At 38.6% G+C, this 20,582-nt stretch overlaps 1 protein-coding gene across 1 annotated transcript; it reads right to left on the minus strand.

Annotated features, from left to right (window-relative positions):
* Positions 1-3,077: 3,077 nt before the first annotated feature.
* Positions 3,078-17,589, minus strand: LAMTOR3 (late endosomal/lysosomal adaptor, MAPK and MTOR activator 3). Its single transcript, XM_045880693.3, has 7 exons — positions 17,451-17,589; positions 17,089-17,134; positions 14,182-14,216; positions 9,595-9,653; positions 7,466-7,599; positions 6,321-6,384; positions 3,078-3,960 (listed from the first exon to the last, which is right to left on the minus strand). The coding sequence occupies exons 2-7, from the start codon at positions 17,095-17,097 to the stop codon at positions 3,887-3,889; spliced, it is 375 nt and encodes a 124-aa protein (XP_045736649.1). The 5' UTR covers positions 17,098-17,134; positions 17,451-17,589; the 3' UTR covers positions 3,078-3,886.
* Between the last annotated feature and the right edge of the window lie 2,993 nt (positions 17,590-20,582).

Genomic DNA, 20,582 nt, shown 5'->3' on the forward strand with positions numbered 1-20,582 from the left:
GGCCTCATCCAGTCAGTTGAAAGGCCGGCCTTAAGAGCAAAACTGAGGTTTCCAGGAGGAAATCGGGTCTTCTGCCTGAAGACTGCAGCTCAGCTCCCGCCTGAGGTTGCCCAGCCTTCTGGCCCAGCCTCCTGGCCGGGGTGACTGATAACCCCGGCCTTCACAATCACATAACCCAGTGAAATACATTTCATACACATCTATCCTCCTGCTTCTGTTTCTTTGGCAGTCCCTGACTGATATGATTTCCCTCTCCAAATACCCCATCACCATACGATTTTGTTTGCTGGAATATTTTATGATTTTTGAAGTGAAAAATTCAAAAACCACCAATGCAGTTTACAGTGAAAAGGCTCATTTCTGGGATCCCTGTGTCCCAGGTACCTGGCTTCACTCCTTGGAGGTTACCAGTGTTACCAGGTCCTTCTCTACTATATACAATCAAACATGAATGTACACGTGTATTTTTTCTTATATATAAACTACAGCACACCATGCAATTTCACACCATGCTTTTCTCATCGAACATCATGTCTTGGATTTCTATGTCAGTAACTAAAGCATTTCTCCATTCTTTTTCCCATTGGGCAAACGCAGTAATTTATTTAACCAGTCCTTTATGATTAGGGTGACTAAGTAATTCCTTATCTAAAGTGGGACACTTGAGAGTTGAAAGGAGCATTCATAGGGGCGCCTGGGTGGCTCAGTCAGCTGAGTGACCCACTCTCGGTTTTGGCTCAGGTCACGGTTGTGGAGCCCACCGCGGGCTTGGCAGAGAGTCGGTTTGGGATTCTTTCCCCTCCTACTCCTTCCCCCTCTAGTTCTCCCCTCTCTAAAATACATAAAAATCTTAAAAAAAGAAAAAAAAAGGAGTATTAATAATTACACAAAAAATAGCAGGTATAACCTGGTACTGTTAGGAAGCACAGAACATAAGGCTTACCCTATCCATGATGGGATATTTAGGTTGTTTCCACTCCTTTGATATCACCAAGTTGCAATGAATACAGACCTACAAATATATAATTTTGCACATGTCCATTTGTATCAGTAGAAATTTCTAGAAGTGGAATTGCTGGGTGTGATAACTAATTTTTTATCAACATGACTGGCCACAGGGTGCCCAAATAAACATTATTTCGTGTCTGTGAGGATGTTCTCCTATCATTCGACCTGTGGACTAAGTGGATTGCCCTCTGCAGTAGGGGTGGGCATCATCCAATCTACTGAAAGCCCAAATAAAACAAAAGCTGGGGCAAGAAGGAATCTGCCACTTTTGCTTGCCCAAGAGTTGGGACATCTTATCTCAACTGCCCTCAGTGGGATTCACACCATTGGCTCCCCTGGTTCTCTGGCTTGCAGATGGCAGCCCATGGCAGTTCTCGGCTTCCAGCAATTATGAGAGCCAATTCCTCACAGTAAGGCTTTTATATTTGCGTAACATTTATATTTACACGTGATAAAAAATGTGTATCCTCCTGGTTCTGTTTCCCTGGGGAATCCGAATACCCTAGGCCAAAGTTATGTGCATTTGGAAGTTTCACAGAGATTGCCAAACAGTCCTATATAAAGGGTATATAACAATATGCACTTCTACCAGCAAGGCTAAAAAATGCCTGTCCTACTTACTGAATAATCCTTTTCCCACTGACTTATGTCCTCCTCAAAATGTTTTAAGTCCTCATGTATGTACTAAAGTCTGTTTCTGGGTTAGTCTGTTCCACTGATCTGTCTACTAATTGTACACCTATCAAGTTTATACTACCTTTTAAAAGTAGTTCATCAGGATGCCTGGGTGGCTCAGTCGGTTAAGCATCTGCCTTCGGCTCAGGTCATGATCCCAGAGTCCTGGGATCGAGTCCCGCATCGGGCTCCCTGCTCCGCTGGAAGCCTGCTTCTCCCTCTCCCGCTCCCCCTGCTTGTGTTCCTGCTCTCGCTATCTGACAAATAAAATCTTTAAAAAAAAAAAAATAGTTCATCTAGTTTTACATTAGCTTTGAAAACAGTTCTTAGTGATTTTCATCTACTTACTTTTCCAGATAGGACTGTTGAGCAATTTATCTATCTTCTTCAAACAGAAATTTCAATAGTAGCAGTATTCACCATGCAAAGGTAGTGTTCACCATGCAAAGGTTAAACGTATCGCCATTTATGACAGTTTCCTTTCCTGGGATTTTTTAGGCATACGATTATTGTTACCTGAAATTAAAGTTCTACATTGCACATTAGCAACAATCTCCTGGACACTGCTCAGTAATAATCCAGACAATAGGAATTCTAGATTTGATTTTATTTGGGGGATAATTCTAGGTTGTAACGGGCGCAGCTTGTGCGTTATTAGGTTTTACGAACTATTTCTAGCTCCCTGCGGGTCAAACATGCCCTCTTGCCTCTATGTCCACATAAAGGCTGTTGCTCTTGCCCAATTTCAATGCCCCCCCCCCCTTCTGGGTTTCTAGAGCTTTTATCACAGCACTTCCTATACCTGTTTTTATTTACCGAGCTCTAAATTCTTTAAAGGAAGATACCACAATTTAGTTTCATATTTGTATAGAAAGAGGAAGTGGGCAGAGGGGAAGAGGAGGAGGGAGGGAAGGAGAAGCAAACAAGTGGACACCCGTGCTGGCTGACTCCTCACTGCACAGATCCAGGGAGAGCACTCACATGCTGCACATGAAAGGCTCCCCTGGAGCACAGAAACAGGATGTGAACTGTCCTCCTTAGAGTTCCGCAATGTGGCAGCTCTGGCACATGGCACACACCAGGTGTTCAACGCACGTGCACTGAACTCCACCAGTGACAAACTCTGATTGTCAAAGAACCTGGGAGAAAACCAACAACTCTGAATGATGGACTGCCCTCCTAAATATAAAGGGCATATTCTAGAACCAAGATACTTCTTTTGTAGAGATTAAATGAGGCTCATGGATGAGGTCTGCATTCCAACTGACGCTAGGTAAAAGAGTCTCCAAACTAATATCTATAAGCAACACTCACTGCTTATTCATGTAGTTGAAAGAGTGACTTCACTTAATTATATTCTTTAAACTTTCGAAAGAAGCCAGAAAAGAAACCTATTTAGTGCTCAAACTATACTTTAAAAAATACTATTTTATTTATACTCATGTATGAAAAAAAAAATGGCTGTACGACCATGTTTACATACATACCGATATTGGAAGCAGAATCCAATCAAGAATCACATCTAAATTTTATAAAGAACACACAAACATTAAAACACTGATTGGTTATAGAAAGCAGAGTGGAGAAAAAAAACCATTAGCTATCATTTCAATTTCATTAAAGATCAGCACCCTCTGAGAATAATCAAGTCAATTAGTAATATCATCTATATTGCAAAATAATATATACATAGAAAAGTTAGTGATTGTACTGATTTTATTACTTTTACTAAGCCATTTTATCTTCCTCACACTCAATGCAAAGAAATAAAATATAAAGAAAAATATGTCCTCATTATTATTCACAATAAAAAGGGTCTGCTTAATTCTGCAGGCCTGGGCATACTATATAATAGGGAGCACTTAATGGCTCAAGTGGATCAAAGTACCATTTTGGTTCTGACCCACTGAATAGTATCTCATGCATATTTGTTACTGGACTAACTCCATGGGAGCTGTGATGTACTGAACCATCTCTGTGGTATCCCCAGATCTCACTACATCAAGAAAAGACCCTAAACAAGAAAAGATAACAATCAATCTGTCCATAAATTATATCTAGGGGCTCCTTCTTTAGTGTCAGGTGGGAAAAGGGGCCCTTTCTTGAGTACATGGATACAAGGACTGTTGTGGTCTAAAGATTGCTGGACTGATATTTTGTCTGTTATAATGGAAACAAAGTGTACATCAAAACCACTGCCAGATTAAGAAACTTCCACAACTTGTCTCAATTCTTCAAATAATGGAGCAAGTTCCTTTTCCAGGCTGACAATGAGTCCTAAAACAGAGAGTAAGAAAATTAGAACATCAGAAAAATGTTCCTGAAAAAGTCTCTGACTTAGATCTCCTCCTGTCAAAATTTAGTTACTAAAAAGTAAACAAGATCTTTACTCCCCCAAAATAAAGCAAATTACTATAATTCTAACTAATTAAAAGCTCTTTTCATTATGAAGTTTATTTTCATCATCTACTATTAAAGTAAGTGAAAAATATTTATATGTATTAGAAGATATAAAATGAATTATATGCACTATAATTTTGTTAGTTTTGAAAGGAAAACTTTAATTTATACTTTATTGTTTCAAAATCTGTACTGAGGGCGCCTGGGAGGCTCAGCTGGTGAAGTGACTGCCTTCAGCTCAGGTCATGATCCTGGGGTCCTGGGACTGAGCCCTGCATTGGGGTCCCTGCTCAGCAGGGAGTCTGCTTCTCCCTCTCCCTGCCACTCCCCCTGCTTGTGCTCTCTGTCAAATAAATAAATAAAATCTTAAAAAAAAAAACAACCAAAAAAACAAAAACAAAATCTGTACTGATTCAGAAATGATACAAGATTTTTACTTAAAAAAAGGTACATTTTTCCTGAACAAATTTTAATGGACTTTATCAAAATAGAGGTAGACCACCTGCTTCAACCTTGAGCAAAGAAATATTATAAATTTATTTTATAAATTCGGTGAAGCTAAAGCATAAATGGGTATTTCATGTGAAAAAATTAATTTTAAAGATGAATGGTAGAAGTATAAAACATACACTTCCATGTTTAAAATTCAGTGCTGACGTACTGCATGGAGCACTGGGTGTTATACGCAAACAATGAATCATGGAACACTACATCAAAAACTAATGGTGTAATGTATGGTGATTAACATAACAAAACAAAATAAAATAAAAAAGAAATTAAAAAAAATAAAATTCAGTGCTGAATCTGGGAGACAAAGTGGTCTAGAAATGAGCATATTTAGCTTCTCCTTAGCTTACCAGAGTGAAAGCTTATAGATCTTATATAATATATAATAAGATATAATCTTATATATCTTAGTTTGTTTTATGTTCAAAGATCTTCCTCTATTTCACAGTATATTAAAAGCATCTGGGATCCTCAAAAAAATGTTCTAGATACTAAAAATAATTCTGTACATTATCAAAATTTATAACAACTGATGATTTAGTACATGATGGTGATTTATCACAATTGAGGTTTAATATACTTTAAATATCAACACCACTACTATCCTATATAATTTACAAAGTGTTTTCACATAGAGCATTTTACAGCTTCAAAACACTAACGGAAGAAACCTTCTAGATCATCAAATCTAAACCCCTCATTTTAAAGATGAGGAATCTAAAGACAGGTTTCAGTGACATAACTGGAAACTGACTTGCTCAAACAACTTGGAAAGAAAAAAACAGAAAAAGAATGCATAACAGTTCTAAATGGCAGCCAAATCTAAAGAAGACAAGACTTAAAAAAAAAATCCCACTTTATCCAAAAGGGAGTACATAAATTACAGAACACAGTCATTGATTTAAACATAAATATCCAGTGAAAGCTACTGGATAAAATGGGATCTTACGATCTGCTACAGAAAGTACAGCATCCTGACATTTGTTCTCAAATTCTTCAACCCTCAGGAAGAACACATCTAAGTTCATCCTAAGTCCCGCTCTTAGAATTTTCAATCACATTAATCTTGCCCACTATCACTGAAGATTTTACAAACTCTAACAGATGGGCCTACATAGAATTGAACTCATCCTGGGCGCCTGGGTGGCTAAGTCGTTAAGTGTCTGCTTTCGGCTCAGGTCACGATCCCAGGGTCCTGGGATCGAGCCCCACATCGGGCTCCCTGCTCCAAGGGAAGCCTGCTTCTCCCTCTCCCACTCGCCCTGCTTGTGTTCCTGCTCTCTCTCTCTCTGTCAAATAAATAAATAAAATCTTTAAAAAAAAAAAAAAAAAAAAAAGAATTGAACTCATCCTTGACCATTTCATGTGTTTGGTTATCTTCTCCACTCTTTTTGTGTTTTCTTAAGCTGTTTTAATGTGAACAAGATGTAGCATTCAAGGGGTGAAGATAATTTAGATTTTCCTTTCTATCTTAAAGGGTCACTTACCCACAAAATGCCTCATTTGAACTAGAAAATAACCCCACGAGCCAGAGAAAGCAGACACTGGCTCCACTGTGCAGCTAGGGAACACAGACTGCACAGACGTTACTCTTCTGGAGACCAGGGCCTAGATGGTGGAGCTGGGCCACGAAGTCAGCTTTTTGTACTCTAAATCTACTGTCCCTAGCATATTAGACTGTATGGGGTTACAAGAAATTAAAAGCTGTATCTAAGGTAGTTAAAACACACCTGTATTGGCACTGCTGCTGGCTATGAAACTCACCACCAAAGGCAAACGATTGAATTGAACCACCTAAAAAGAAAGTATGATTTAAATAATGTTATTCAAATGAAATATCTCAATCTTTCCAAAACTTTTATGTAAATGGCCAATGTGTAAGATACTACCTACCATCATGTAATATGAAAGAGCTAAAAATAAGTATTTGCGTACAAGAGACTTACTGAGTATCTCTTAGAGACGTGATCATTACTCAGCCTGCACAGCTCAAGGCGGGGCTATGTTATCTTCACCTCTTTAGCTCCCAAAGCCCAGCGGTGTGTCAATTATTACATGGTAGGCGCTCCAGAAACACTTGTTAATTAAATTAAATGGCTGAAGTCAGTATGTCTCATTCCAGTAGGTATACCTCCATGATTTTCCTGCTTCCTGTGTACCACTATTAATTTAAATTTAAGTTAACTTCAAATCAACTATCGTTTTAAAGAACTTAGCTTCAAACTAATCCCTATCGATGAAATTAAAGGTCAAAAGCATTGGTTATCTTTTGCCCAATACACATGAAAGTTTGAGCTTTTAAAATAAAAACGTCACTTGTGTAACATCAGCAGTACAGGACTCAAACTCTGGGAAACACTGCTCTAAAGCAGAGGCCAGCAATTTATTCTAGACAAGAAAATGCAGCCAGAGATTAAGAGGTATATAGCAATGAAATTCTTTCATAATAACTCACTCATGATATATATCTTCCAAACCAAATGAAGGAATTAGCAGCAATAACAAATTTCAATAACTTATCATTTAACCATCAAGGGAAATTTTTTATCTGTCACAACAAAAAAAGTGTGTTATTTGAGAAATCACATTTATTAAGCTAAGGGCACCATCTACTGGAGGTAATAGTGACCTGACTTCCCTTTTTAGGATAATGTATTTTATTAATAAATCTTTTAATTACTTTTCCACATTAATTAACTCCTGGTATAAAACGTGAAGACAATTACTACAATTCAACACAACCAATTTGAAGGCTAAGATTTTAAAATGCCATCCACACTTTAAAACTAAAATTTAGAATAACAACATAAGCTATTTTATATAGAAGACATATTAATAATAGGTGAAAGTAACCATTCAATAATTATGAACCTACCTGGTAGGTGTTATAGTAACAGATGATACTTTTATTTTTTGAAAGTCCAAGTTTGCTCCCTTGGTCTGTTGCAAGGGCAAAAGTAGATAAGAAACCAGGTCTCAAAGCATGTTCTGGGGCATTATCATTGGCCACTGGAAATACAAATGACTTAAATAAAAATCATGCAGTGGATATGATAAAGTTTAACTGCACTTTTTTTTTTTTTAAGATTTTATTTATTTATTCATGAGAGACAGAGAGAGAGAGAGAGAGAGAGAGAGAGGCAGAGGGAGAAGCAGGCTCCCAAGGAGCAGGGAGCCCGATGCGGGACTCGATCCCAGGACCCTGGGATCATGACCTAAGCCGAAGGCAGACGCTTAACCATCTGAGCCACCCAGGCGCCCTGCACTTTTTTTTTTTTTAACATAAATCAGTAAAAATATTGAGCACAAGGGTTATTATGCTTCACAATACTGAAAATCTTATCACTAATTGGGTCTTGTCAATTTAGATGAGAAAAACTGCTCAATCAGAAACTGGGTGATCATAACTAAGGGAAGAAATACTGATTCTCACAACTTTTTTTAAAGAATACTAAACATTTATATTTTCTTAATATCTACTTTAAAACAAATTAATCAGTATGTTTAATAAACTGAATATTCTGGTTAACTGAGAGCCAAGCTAGAATAAAATCATGAAAAAAACTTCCAGAAAACGTTTGCTCTCATAAAACCTACAGCAGTATCACTTATAGATATTAATAATTTTGCAGCTGGCTGTCTGTTTTAAGTCTCTTTCACTCATTAAAAGGCCTGAATGGAGTTAGTTGTACCGACAGCTTTAACACAGAGATCCTAAGAAAGAACATTAGAGCTGGAGATTATTTTAATTTTGTTCAAAGCCCTCATTACAGAACTGAGTAAATGCAAAAAGGCAGGCGACTTACTTGCCTATGGCCACCTATGTTTTATGGTGGGTGAGAACGCACACTGAACCTCACAGATAATGGGTTCTATTATTATCTTGTCACTGACTCATGTGCAACTTTGCACTAACAATGTATTCTTTGCACTTGACCATCTTTGTTTACAAAATGAAAGAATTAAATTAGGTCATTTCTAAACTTCCTTTCAATTCTAAGGTCTAAAATTATCTGACATATATGATAACCTGAGGTGTAAAATAAACTGTAAACAAAATGTAAAGAAAATCATTTAATCTTTCTTTGGTAAAGCTATTACAGCGTCCCTATAGAACTACGAACATCCACGTGATGACATCTTAAGACACAAGCAGTAAAAATGGTCTTAATACACACTGACTCAGTGACATCATATATACTTAAAAAAGACAAAAGCTGAGGGGCACCTGGGTGGTTCAGTCGGCTAAGCGACCAACTCTTGATTTTGGCTCACGTCATGACCTCAGGGCCCTGAGACAGAGCCCCACACTGGGACTGGGCTCTGGCTCGAGCCAGAGTCGGCTTGTCCCTCCCCCTCCCCCTGCTGGCCTGCACACCTGTACATGCACTCTCTCTCTCAAATAAATAACTCAATTCTTTAAAAAAAAAAAAAGCTGAAAACCAGGCAAAATTTTTTTTCTTTTTTTAGGTTAACAAGCTCTTCTTTAGGTAAAAAAAGTCTTGTTAGAGTCTGGGTAACTAAAGTAATTGTGAAGCTAAAAGTTTAAAAACTATCTTATCTCCAGTAAAGAAGGAGAAAATCAATAAAGATTCAACAAAACAATCAATATATGTTAATTCAAACGTATGGAAGTTTATCGCCAAACCACTAGCAGTACTGATTAAAAAACAGACATCGGGGGAAGTCTGTGTGTATAATATATGTAGCTGCATACAGGCCCAGTCTCAGCACTGACACTTACTAATGTCTTTCATGGAACACTGGGCTTGTGATAAATCAGGTTTAAACTCTCGACGGTCACACAATCCATTTAACATGTAGTAAGTTATAAGCTCCAATCCAGTCTTCAACATACAAAAGAAAACATCTCCCCCCAAACTAAGACCATCTCCTGGATTTATTAAAACAGCTTTTATACGCTTGCGTTCTGCACTACTCAGACCTAAACACGTTTTTATTCAAAAGCAAACATGACACTGGCATACAGGCACTCAGTTTTACCTTTAATAACGGGGACTCCATCTCTGTCTGACACAACAATAGCATGGAGCCCTTCAACACTAGAAAGGAAAAAGTTAAAATATTATGAAACATTTCATTTTCTCAAAATATGCACCTCAAAGTCATTCTGGGGATTTTCATATATATTTCTGAAAAACTATGTCAACTCAGTTACTGACCTCATAAGTTCCTAGATGTCTGCCAAAACTTCCAGAAATTGAATAAATGTGTGTATTACTGACATGCTTATAATCTTTGCAAATTTATACAATTTACTGATAAAGGTCTAAAACACAGATAATTCTCCATTATAGTTGCTAATTGTTTTTCCATTATTTATGAAAGTATGACAGGTTAACAGCAGAAGCTATAGTGACTGGTATCAAGTGCCATCAAGGTATCTGTGGGTTATGAGCGCCTATAAAAGGGGGGGTTGATTTAGACAAGTGGGTCAGGGAAGGCTTGTGACAGCTAAGCTGAGATGTTATGGCACTGGTTGAGAGAAGAGGGGCAGAAAGATTGTTCTAGCCTGAAGGAACACAATGGAAAGAATGAAGGTCATGTAGCAATCTTTTCAGCTATGCCTAAGAAGCAGTAAGGGGAATGGTCAAGACTATAACCATCTAGTCCAGTTTAGGCTCTCCTACATTTACTATTTACACTACCCTTGGGCCAGTTATGAAACCTCTGTTAGCCTCCGTTAACAATATGAAAATGGGAATAATTGTACCTATGTAACTACTGTAAAATTTAATAAAATAATGCATGTAAAGGCGAGGTTGGTACATAGCTAAAATTCAAAAATATTAATTATTACTAATTAGCATCAGAGTGTCATCTGCGCACACTGACAATTTATTAGTGCAGTTTAAATATTAACTCATTAGAGAATTCCTAGAGCACAAAACTAAAGTGCTAAAAATTAGAATGGGAAAACATTCTCAAATTTTCAGCCCCATGATCTTGTAACATCCAAGATTGCTACTTAGAAATATGTTCAACGTTCCTACTATAACCCAGATTATCCATTCCTTATTGTCTTAACCTTAACGTTTTAAGTTAGAAATGAGGAAAGTCATATTAAGATACTGAAATTAAATTTTAAAATCCCAGTGGCAAAAACTTTTAAGTTAGAGAAGTATTATTAAATTTTGAGAAAATGTTATAAAAACTACATTTATGAACCTCACATTAAAAGTAAGAATGATGAAATAACCTGTATAAACATTTACTGGTATTATTTTCTATTATCATTCAATCCTGGAATTATCTATAAATTAAAATGTGCTCTGTAAGGTTAATGTATAAAACAAATTCTTCTTAGTTAAAAACTAGGTTATATAAAAGTATATCCTACCGATACTTGCACACACAATACTCTGTACAGTTATCAACAGGAAGAAAGGGCTTAGGATCATGTGTTTTGTTTTAGTTTGGTTTTTTCCCCCATAATGACCAAGGCCAGTTTGATTCAGACTCATTCATGACTTTTTCTTGAAAGTAGGCATATTGTATCCCAAAGGCTAAAGGAATGAAGAAATAATATTGAACACTCACAAAGAAAAGTAGTAAAATGAACATTTTGATTTGTTGCTAGATGTATGTAAAATGAAGGGATTTGGACGAAGGCAGCTTGGCTTCAGAGCTATACCCAGAGCTATACTCTCAAGTCAGTTAATGGAATATGTTTTTGTTCATTTTTAAATTCCCTGCTAAATACAGTTCTTGAGTTTGTATTTTTAAGTCTAGTTGTGACCCAAAGCAAGCTCAGGCTTTAATAATCACAACTTTTTGTGTTTTAAAATAACCAAATGTTTCATTATTATATGTATAAAATGAAGTATGATGTCTGATTACAAATGCAACATTTGCTTTTTTGGAATAAAAGTGTTTGTTTTATTAAGCTTAAGGTTTAGATGTCTGCAGAGTATTTCATAACATTAACTTCCTTCTAGAAGTGCAGTGTACCTATTAATGCATCATGCTTATTTTCAATCATTAGTAAAATCTACTCATGTTATTTTTTGTTCACTCTGTGTAGAATTGGAAACACCTTTTATATTTGTGACCTAATTTCTTTAAGTGGGTATTTTAAGTATGTGAGTAATCTTTCTACTTTGTTGGGCATTGATCTCTGTGAATCCATTAAAAAGAAAGTCTTTATTTCTGCCTCCTCTTTTGGTGCATTAGTTGGCACTTAAGTTAACTATCTAATGCACCAAAAGAGGAGGCAGAAATAAAGACTTTCTTCCACCATAGAAAGATTTTCATCACACTTTTACAAATGCCCTTTTTACAAATATCAACTATGCTTCTGCTCCTCTACTTTGTTGCTAGTGTGGTATTTCCCTCCAATCCTACTGGTCTTCAATCTGCTAAACCTCCAACAAGGCAGATACAGAGAAACACAGAAAGCCTTTACTTTGTACAGTTCCAATACGGACACATTTTAGTTCTCACAGCTGAATTAAATAACACCACTCCTGCTGACAGCATGGCTCAAATTTCAGGAAGTATGGTATATTAAGTGAGTAACTGCATACAGTACAAACCTCACTAACTCTTCACACAAATCACCATATGAGTAACTTCGTAAATGACAGATCGCTCTGTGTCAGGAACCAGCCACATCACTTCTTTCAAAGTGTGTTGGTGACTGGTCACCGAGCATCTGTTCCTCAGGGTATGGAGGGACAGTCAAGTACACAGTGTTATCTCCTTGTCTTCCAATGATAAATAAAGCATATGACATTAAAAAGAAAAACAGAACTGAAATAGGGAACTGGTTAATCAAGATGAAATAGAGCAAAGGAAGGAAAGGTGACAATGCTGGAAGTGAAATTCAAATAGAAAGTAAACACTTAGAGAAGAAATAACTGGCCGAAAGCATGTGGACACTTTCGCTGTTGTGCACAAGACGTGCAGCCAGAGGAAGTTTGCGCAAGTGCACTCACTGACAGAAATTAGGCAAGTGGTTGGGATGAAGAGGATGAAGATATCCCACGGGAAGTGACGTGGGCAAAAAACCTCACACGACTCGACAGTACAAAGGACAAAATGGCGGAAGCTGATCCAAACTTAGGAAGGAGTGTGTGCCAATTTGAAGGCACAGAAAAGATGCCTGCTCCTTAGCTTAAGGTTATACCTTTGGTATTATTTCACCGTATCTGCAAACAAGCAGGCACTGTTCCAACTACACTCGAGAAGTTTTCTACAAAGAAAGGAACACTAGTACTCAGTATTTCCACTGTTTTTAAATTGCAGTGTATTAAACAAATACTGCTTTTAGCATCTGTTTCCATTCCCTCAAATAGAACCAACAAAAGAGGTTTTAAGGTTTTGACAAAATTTTCGAAAGATCACAAAACAACTGTCATTTTTCCCAGGGATTACTAAAATTGCTTTGGATGGCTTCAGCGTGTACAGTCATTTTTACGGCCCTGCACTACTGTGCAAAGCTAGGACTGCCTGCTCATCACTAGGCTGAGAACAGAATCAGTGTTCTAGTTTGCACTAGGAGGAAGAGAGTAAAAATGAATTTAAGTATTACATTAACATGAAACCAAAGGTAACAATTACTTAATGCTTCAATATCTTCTTCCTGAATATAACAGTATTTTCTTCCTGAATTACGGACAAATATACATATATCAAACCAAGGAGATAATACCATTAATTTCTACTGGTTTGTAGTCAGGGTAAAGGCACAAGTCAATAGGCAAACCACATCAAACAATTCAGGCAAAAATCCAAACAAGAGATTTTTTTTTCTTTTTCTTTTTACCTACCTACAGAAATAAACTGACACCCAAAACCTTTTTAAATTCACACCCCTGGATAATAAAAAAGAAGTAAAAAAAAAAAAAAGATCTCACCATACATCCTGCTACATTACACCTCAAAGATTATTCAATTATGCTGGAATGTGAAAATGGATGTCTCAAGTTGTATTCCTCTCTCTCCTGTCCTTAACTCTAAGGTATTAACTTTACACTAAACTAAATGTGAATTTTAATACAACTAAAGTGACAAAGTCCTTTGAACCACAAAAATATCTAAAAGGAAGTTTGCTGTCCTTCACACAGAGCCTAATTGATAATGAAGCGTCAAATGGACTGGGTGCAGGCAAAAGAAGCCTTGTGATTTTTCCAAGTATGGATTGCTGTCTACATATAGCATTTTTGGGTTATGCAGACTCCGCCATTAGGTCTTAAAATACTAAAGGAAAGGAAAGTTCTAGGGTTTTTCCCCTTAAAATTGCTCTAACTTCTTCGAAGTATAATTCAGTAAAAACTGCTATGTTAGTATATTTGAAAAAACTCTAAAGTGCCAAGAAATACGGGTTCTAACCCTCTGGCATTCACGAGCTGTTTCACCTCAGACAACAAGTCATATACAATTTCTCTAGGCCTGATATTATTTATCTGCAAATTCAAAGGACATTTCTTGTGCTGCCTAGCGTTATTTGAAAATGCTAAATAACAATATACACATACTATTAGTCTAAAATAAATAGAAACAAAATGTTACATAAAATCAACATATATAATGCAGAATTTATTTAATAATAAATTAGTAATTTTTTACCTTGGTAACTTTTTATACAGGAATCGCTTTAGGTCCTGAAAGAGAATATTAAAAAAATCATATTATAACAATATGCCTTGTACTGGTTATCTAGATAGTCCTATCCACATTTCAGGTACTTTAAATCATCACTCATAATCTTTCTTGCTCGTCTTTTTTTCCTTCTTGATACTAGTTGTGTGACTTGGAACAAGTTATTTAACCTTTTTCTCTAAGCCCCAGTTTCGTTATTTGTTGAGAAGGGATAACCACAGAATCTATGTCATAAGACCACTGTTAAAATTTATTGAGATGTATGTAAACTGATTAGCATATCTGGACAAATACACAGCAAATACATATTAGCTGTAAAATCAGATCATATTTTTCATACTATTTTACATCCTGTTGCTAATGTCCTACTCACTGGAGAGTATATTATAAACATCTTCCTTGTCTACAGATAAACTTTCTCACATCACTTTAACAATCCTGGGTAAATTAACTTCTCTGAAACTCCGTTTCTTTTCATAACTAAAGATAAATGACAACATGTATCAAGTGTTAAGCATGGAACATAATTAGGACTAAAGAAATAAAAGACTATTTTACTTCCTCTCATTACACTCTCTCACCTAGGGAATTTCATTGACAATCCAGGTATCAATTATGAGGCCTACATAGGTACATCAGGAATCTGTTGTTTTGAACCTCTAATCCCTACTACTCTCCAGACCTAAATGTTCATTTTATTTCATGTTAGGACCACCATCTTACCTCTGCTCTTATCTTAAACACATACATTAAAACTCAACTCATCATGTTTCATGTGAAATTGAGATTTCCTCAATCTCTTCTTGTCTCCACTAATGGCACTACCAATCCCATTACTGAGGTCTGAAACACAGAGTAACATTTAACCCTAACCTCACCTTTATCACTTCTAAATGATTTGTGAAGTCAAATGTTTTTAAAATGATCTCTTCCTCTCCTTTTTTTTGAAGATTTTATTTATTTATTTGACAGAGAGAGAGAGAGAGCGCACGATCAGGGTGAGCGGCAGGCAGAGGGAGAGGGGGAAGCAGGCTCCCCGCTGAGCAAGCAGCCAAGCAGCCCGATGTGGGGCTCGATCCCAGGACCCTCGGATCGTGACCTGAGCTGAAGGCAGATGTTTAACAGACTGAGCCATCCAGGCGCCCCTCTTTCTTTCCTTTTCAACTGACATTACAATTTAGGTTCACTTTAATAATTATTTATGACTTGTGCTGGCCTCCCAACTGGTAATCTGGCCTCCCACTTCTAGCCCATACAGTTCTACACAATGCCAATAACCATATTATTCTCCTTCTCTACCTGGGTTTGAGGTGCTTCCCAGATGATTCCCTATGCAGTCAGGGTTGAGAACCAATGTCCAAATGGCTCTCCACTGTTTAATAAATTCTCTACAAATTCTTTTAACATTTGAGCTTCTCTACAATATGGTCTACACCTAATTTTACAGTCCTGCTTCCTACCACTCCCTCATACACAACTCAGCCCCAGCAAGAGTGGACTACTCACAGCTCCTCCACACACATCTTTCCCTTTCCCATCTCTCAAACTTTGCTTACACTACTCATTTTAATAGTAATTCTCTATCAATCTTACTTTGAGAAAAATTGCCACTCATTATTTAGAGCTACTCTCAACCATCAAATACTCCAAATAAGCTTTCCTGATAAACACAAACCAGATGTGACCCCTCTCTCTTTTGAATTTTCACACAATTATATATATACACTTATGATCACCTGCCTATTATACTTTAAAAAATTTTTTTAAACCCTTATGGAGGGATGCCTGAGTGGCTGAGTCGGTTAAGTGTCTGCCCTCTGCCTGCTGCTCCCCCGTTCGCGTGCTCGCACACACGCGCGCACTCTCTCTGACAAATAAATAAATAAAATATTTTAAAAAAACAAAAACAAAAAAACCTTATGGAGAGGAACTGTACCTTAATCATCTTTATTTCACCCACAGCCCTTATTACAACAACTTTCGCAAGGTGATGCTCAATAGATATATAGTGATTTGACTGTGCCTGGAGAATAAGTTCTCAAGAACATAATGGCAGACACTCAAAAATGGAGTGATAAAGGCATACAAAGTTCCTAAACCTAAAAAGAAAAATCACGTTCATATTAATGTTGAATGATCATTCAGCCTAGTGGTTAAGAGCGTAAACTCTGGAGGCAGACTGCCTGGGTTGGTATCTTGACTCTACGACTTACCAGCTGTGTAACCTGAGGCAAAACCTGATCTTTCGATGCCTTAGCCTCCGCAGCTAGAACACAAGGACAGTAACAGTGCCTACTTCATAAAAGTTGTAAGAATTAAATGTTCAGTGTTTAGAATGCCCAGCATGTAGGTAAAAGAACAACAGGATGTAAAATATAGACACATAAACATTAGTAGTATCGATTCCCTGTTTCTAATAACTAGTACAATTAAGTTTCCTAAACTTACAATTTGGGTTTTATTGCTGTGCTAAAGAGGTATCAGTCAGAAATCATCTCAATTTGCTCCAATGAATCTAGAGAGACATCATGACCACTTACTGGGAAAAAGTGGATTCACAAGCAGCAAAACATTTAGAAATTCAAACGGTATTCCGAGCCTCTCTTATGCCCGCCGGATTGGGGAGTGGGAAGAATACAATTTCCTCAACCTCAGACACCTTAGCGTCCTGGTCCACCCCCACTGTGGGCAGAAAGCACCCCGCAAATCTCTTGGTATTAGTCACTCACTCCAGAGTCTACAGAAATTACGTGGGGGTGGGCGGGCTAAAAAGGAAACAAATTTCTCCTTGGGAAGCTTTACCTCTCCCGGCCCAGTAGGCCTCCACCAAACTCCCCACCCTCCCCTTCCTCTTGTGTGGGTGTGTTAACTCACATCCGCCATGACGAACCCCTTTCTCCCGCAGGATCAATCTCCACTCCTGAAAGAGAAACTCCTGGTGATTCTCCCCTCAAGACTTCTTCCCACCTCCAACCTAACAAGCGGGGTCAGCTCTCATCAAGGACAGGCAAGAACCCGCGGCTCCAGGACTCGCACCAGGGAAGCCGAAGTGAGGCAGGAGGTCCCAAATACCCAGACGGTAGCTGGGATGCCCTACCTCAGTCCACTCCACCCTGCACCCGCGAAGACCTAGGCCCAAAGGAGAGGGGAAGGGGAGTCCTCTCCCTCCCTTGCGTCTCACCGCCCGCGCCACCTGCGGGCCCGGGCTGAGTACCGAGCAAAGCGGCTCGAGTTACCTTGCTTTCTGGGCTGCGGTGCTCCTTCAGCTGTAGATCCAGGGACAGCCTGACAGACAGCCTCCTTGGAAAGCCGTCGTCACATGATTTGTGACCTCCTCCGTGTTCCAGGAAGCACTTTCTACGCCTCCGAGGCCCGACGAGAGGAGATTTCCGGGGAGGCGCGGAGGCCTTTTTGCGTCGGGCGCGCCCCGCCCCGCCCCTCTGCGGGCTGCTCCCTGCGCCTGCGCAGACGTAGGGACGTGGGGACAGGCCGGTGAAAAGAGGGTTCCTTGGATGACGTCCGGCACTAAAAGAGCCGCCGGAAATGTATGCAAGGAGAAGTTGTTGTGTGGGGAGGGTGCATAAATTTCATGAGTTTTTCAAGGCCTGTTATCTTAAGACCTTTTCTTGTAGATGAAAAAGTTTGAAGGGGTGTTGTTTACGAGCTGAACTGCAAGCAGGATTGCCTGTGCCTAGAAGTCCCAGGTTCATGGGACGCCTGGCTGGCTGAGTCAGTGGAGCTTATGACTTGATCTCAGGATGGTGAGTTCCAGTCCCGCTGGGTGAAGAGATTACTTAAAAATAAAATCTAAAAAAAAAAAAAAAGTCCCAGTTTCATAGTTTTCTGACCCCCGACGTCCCCCACTGCCTTGGCTTTTCCAAGGGTGCCACCCATGTGCTCTTACTCGAGGTCTTGTCTAGATTGTATAGAGGAGCCATGAGCTTTCTGGAGTTTTCAAAGTTCGTTGCGCAACTCAACATACGCAGATACTGGACAACCTTCTTTTGTTGACTCATGATTTAGAAGGCTATGCCTTCTAAGTTGCAACCATATTATTTTTTGTTTGGGGTCTTGCTTGTTTGCACATGTAACAAAAACCTACAGTAGGTGCTAAGAAAACGAAGACTATGGGACTTGTTAACGACTCATCATCAACTCCCAATCTCTAAAAGTAGCAGAGCGGGCGCCTGGGTGGCTCAGTTGGTTAAGCGACTGCCTTCGGCTCAGGTCATGATCCTGAAGTCCCAGGATCGAGTCCCATGTTGGGCTCCCTGCTCAGTGGGGAGTCTGCTTCTCCCTCTGACCCTTTCCCCTCTCATGCTCTCTCTCACTCTCTCTCTCCAATAAATAAATAAAATCTTAAAATAAATAAATAAATAAATAAAATAAAAGTAGGAGAGCAAAAGGAATTAACTCTAGTTCAAGACATGGTGAAGAGTTGGATACTAATTTCCTAGTTATAGTAGTTACGAAATGGTAAACTACAGCTCTCCCAACTGTTAGAAATGATCTCCTGATTATTACAAGTGAACTTGACGGTTCCATAGCAACTCACATCATTGAAGTTTGCTTCCTTTTCCTTATTTAAACCCTTTGATTTCTTAGCTTCTGGGATACTGCATTACTTACTTTAGGTCCTCACCCATTCTAGTTTCCTAATTCTTTAGATCATGGCATTTAAAGCTTGTCTTTGGTTTCGTTTTTCTCTTTCCACGTTTTCCTGAGAATGTGAGTCCTAAGTCTGCACCTCTCCTCAGAGTTCTAGGTTCACATTTTCCGCTCCTTGTCGGTTGTTGGATACATCTACATACATGTCTTGAAGTCAGCTGTGACTCAAAAGCTCCAAAAACGTCTCCAATAAACCTTTTTCCTAATGTGTCTGTTGTTTCCATGATTGTACTAGTCATGTGTCATGTTTGACTACTATCTTTTGTTCCTCGTGTCCCTTTTCTAACCTAACAATGATTTTTTTCATCTATATATTTTTTTCAATTCTTCATTCAAACCATTATTTAGCAAGATGATATCAATAGCCACTTACTAATGGCCAGATAAACCTCCCCAAAACAATGCACATTACTGCTGCTCAAAAAAATCTTTAGTGATGTACCATTGCAGACTGATAAAGTTGAGTCTTTAATCTGGCACAAACATATTCTCTTTTACTTCTGAACACATTCTAATGTGAATCCTATACTCCAGCCAAGTTGATTACTTCACCCTTCCATCACTGGTTATAATTTCTCCACACTGGTTCTGGGGGGTCCTTTAAACTGAAGTGCTTATTTCTCTTGTAGGTGAGGAAAAACATACTTCTACCCTTCTACCCTCTTAGGTTCTATGGCTGGGCCCAAGAATTGACAGATTATCCAGTGAAAAGCCATACACATTTATTTAATATTTTTATGTGTATATGGGAGTATTCAGAAGGAAATAAGGTCCAAAGAAGTCATTAGGCCCAAAAGTTACATGTCTTTTATACAAAGAACAACAAATTGTGGGGATGTGACAAGAAAAGGGGCTTGGGTAAGGGACAGTAAATTGTGGGACAGTGATTATGAAACATATGGGTGAAACAAATGGAAGATAGGATTATTTTAGTAGGCTTGTTTGTACAGGTCCATTTTGGCGTCAGTCTCGCCTCTCGTGATAAGAATGTTCTCTTCCTGGTAGAGGGAGGGCACCTTTCTCACAGGAAATTTCATGACCTGTTTTTTGGTAAAAGGGGAGGTCAAAGAATCCTTCCTGCATCTGTTTTCTTAGTGCCTTCAGCTCAAAATAATCAATATGCCTAAGTGGTGGGCGGCTGGGTGGCTCCATCAGTTAAGTGTCTGCCTTCGGCTCAGGTCATGATCTCAGGGTCCTGGGATTGAGCTCTGCATCGGGCTCCCTGCTCAGTGGGGGGGGGGGGGGGGGGGGGGGTCTGCTTCTCCTTCTCCACTTCCATTTTAACACGTTCCATCCTAAAAACTATCCATAAATGATAGTTGACCTGGAAAATACTGATTTTCATTCTTCTTGAGTGGCAAAAAAGGGAGAGCATAGCCTTCCAAGCTCTCCAAATACCACTATGTCCTCAAGTTGAAAGAACTAAGATTTCTAGTTTCCAAGTGTGGTGGTTTCTGAATTAAGGCAGGCAATGGGAGACTGATCTGTTTGAATTTACTCACTGCCGTTGGTATAGGACTAGGGGAAATATTTACTGGCCTAAAAGATTATCAGCATTATGTACCAGTTCTTCAAAGTGGGGTGTACCAGATGGTCCCTGAGGTTCAGGAAGAAACTAGTAGAAATTGTATACATATACACACAAAGTTTTCATCTCACCCATTCAAATTTTCTAGTACACAGCATACCAGAGAAATAGT

The sequence above is a fragment of the Mirounga angustirostris genome, unplaced genomic scaffold, assembly GCF_029215605.1.
Source record: "Mirounga angustirostris isolate CCGP_5_RB_7025 unplaced genomic scaffold, mMirAng1.0.hap1 SCAF_2, whole genome shotgun sequence".
Taxonomy (NCBI): Eukaryota; Metazoa; Chordata; class Mammalia; order Carnivora; family Phocidae; genus Mirounga; species Mirounga angustirostris.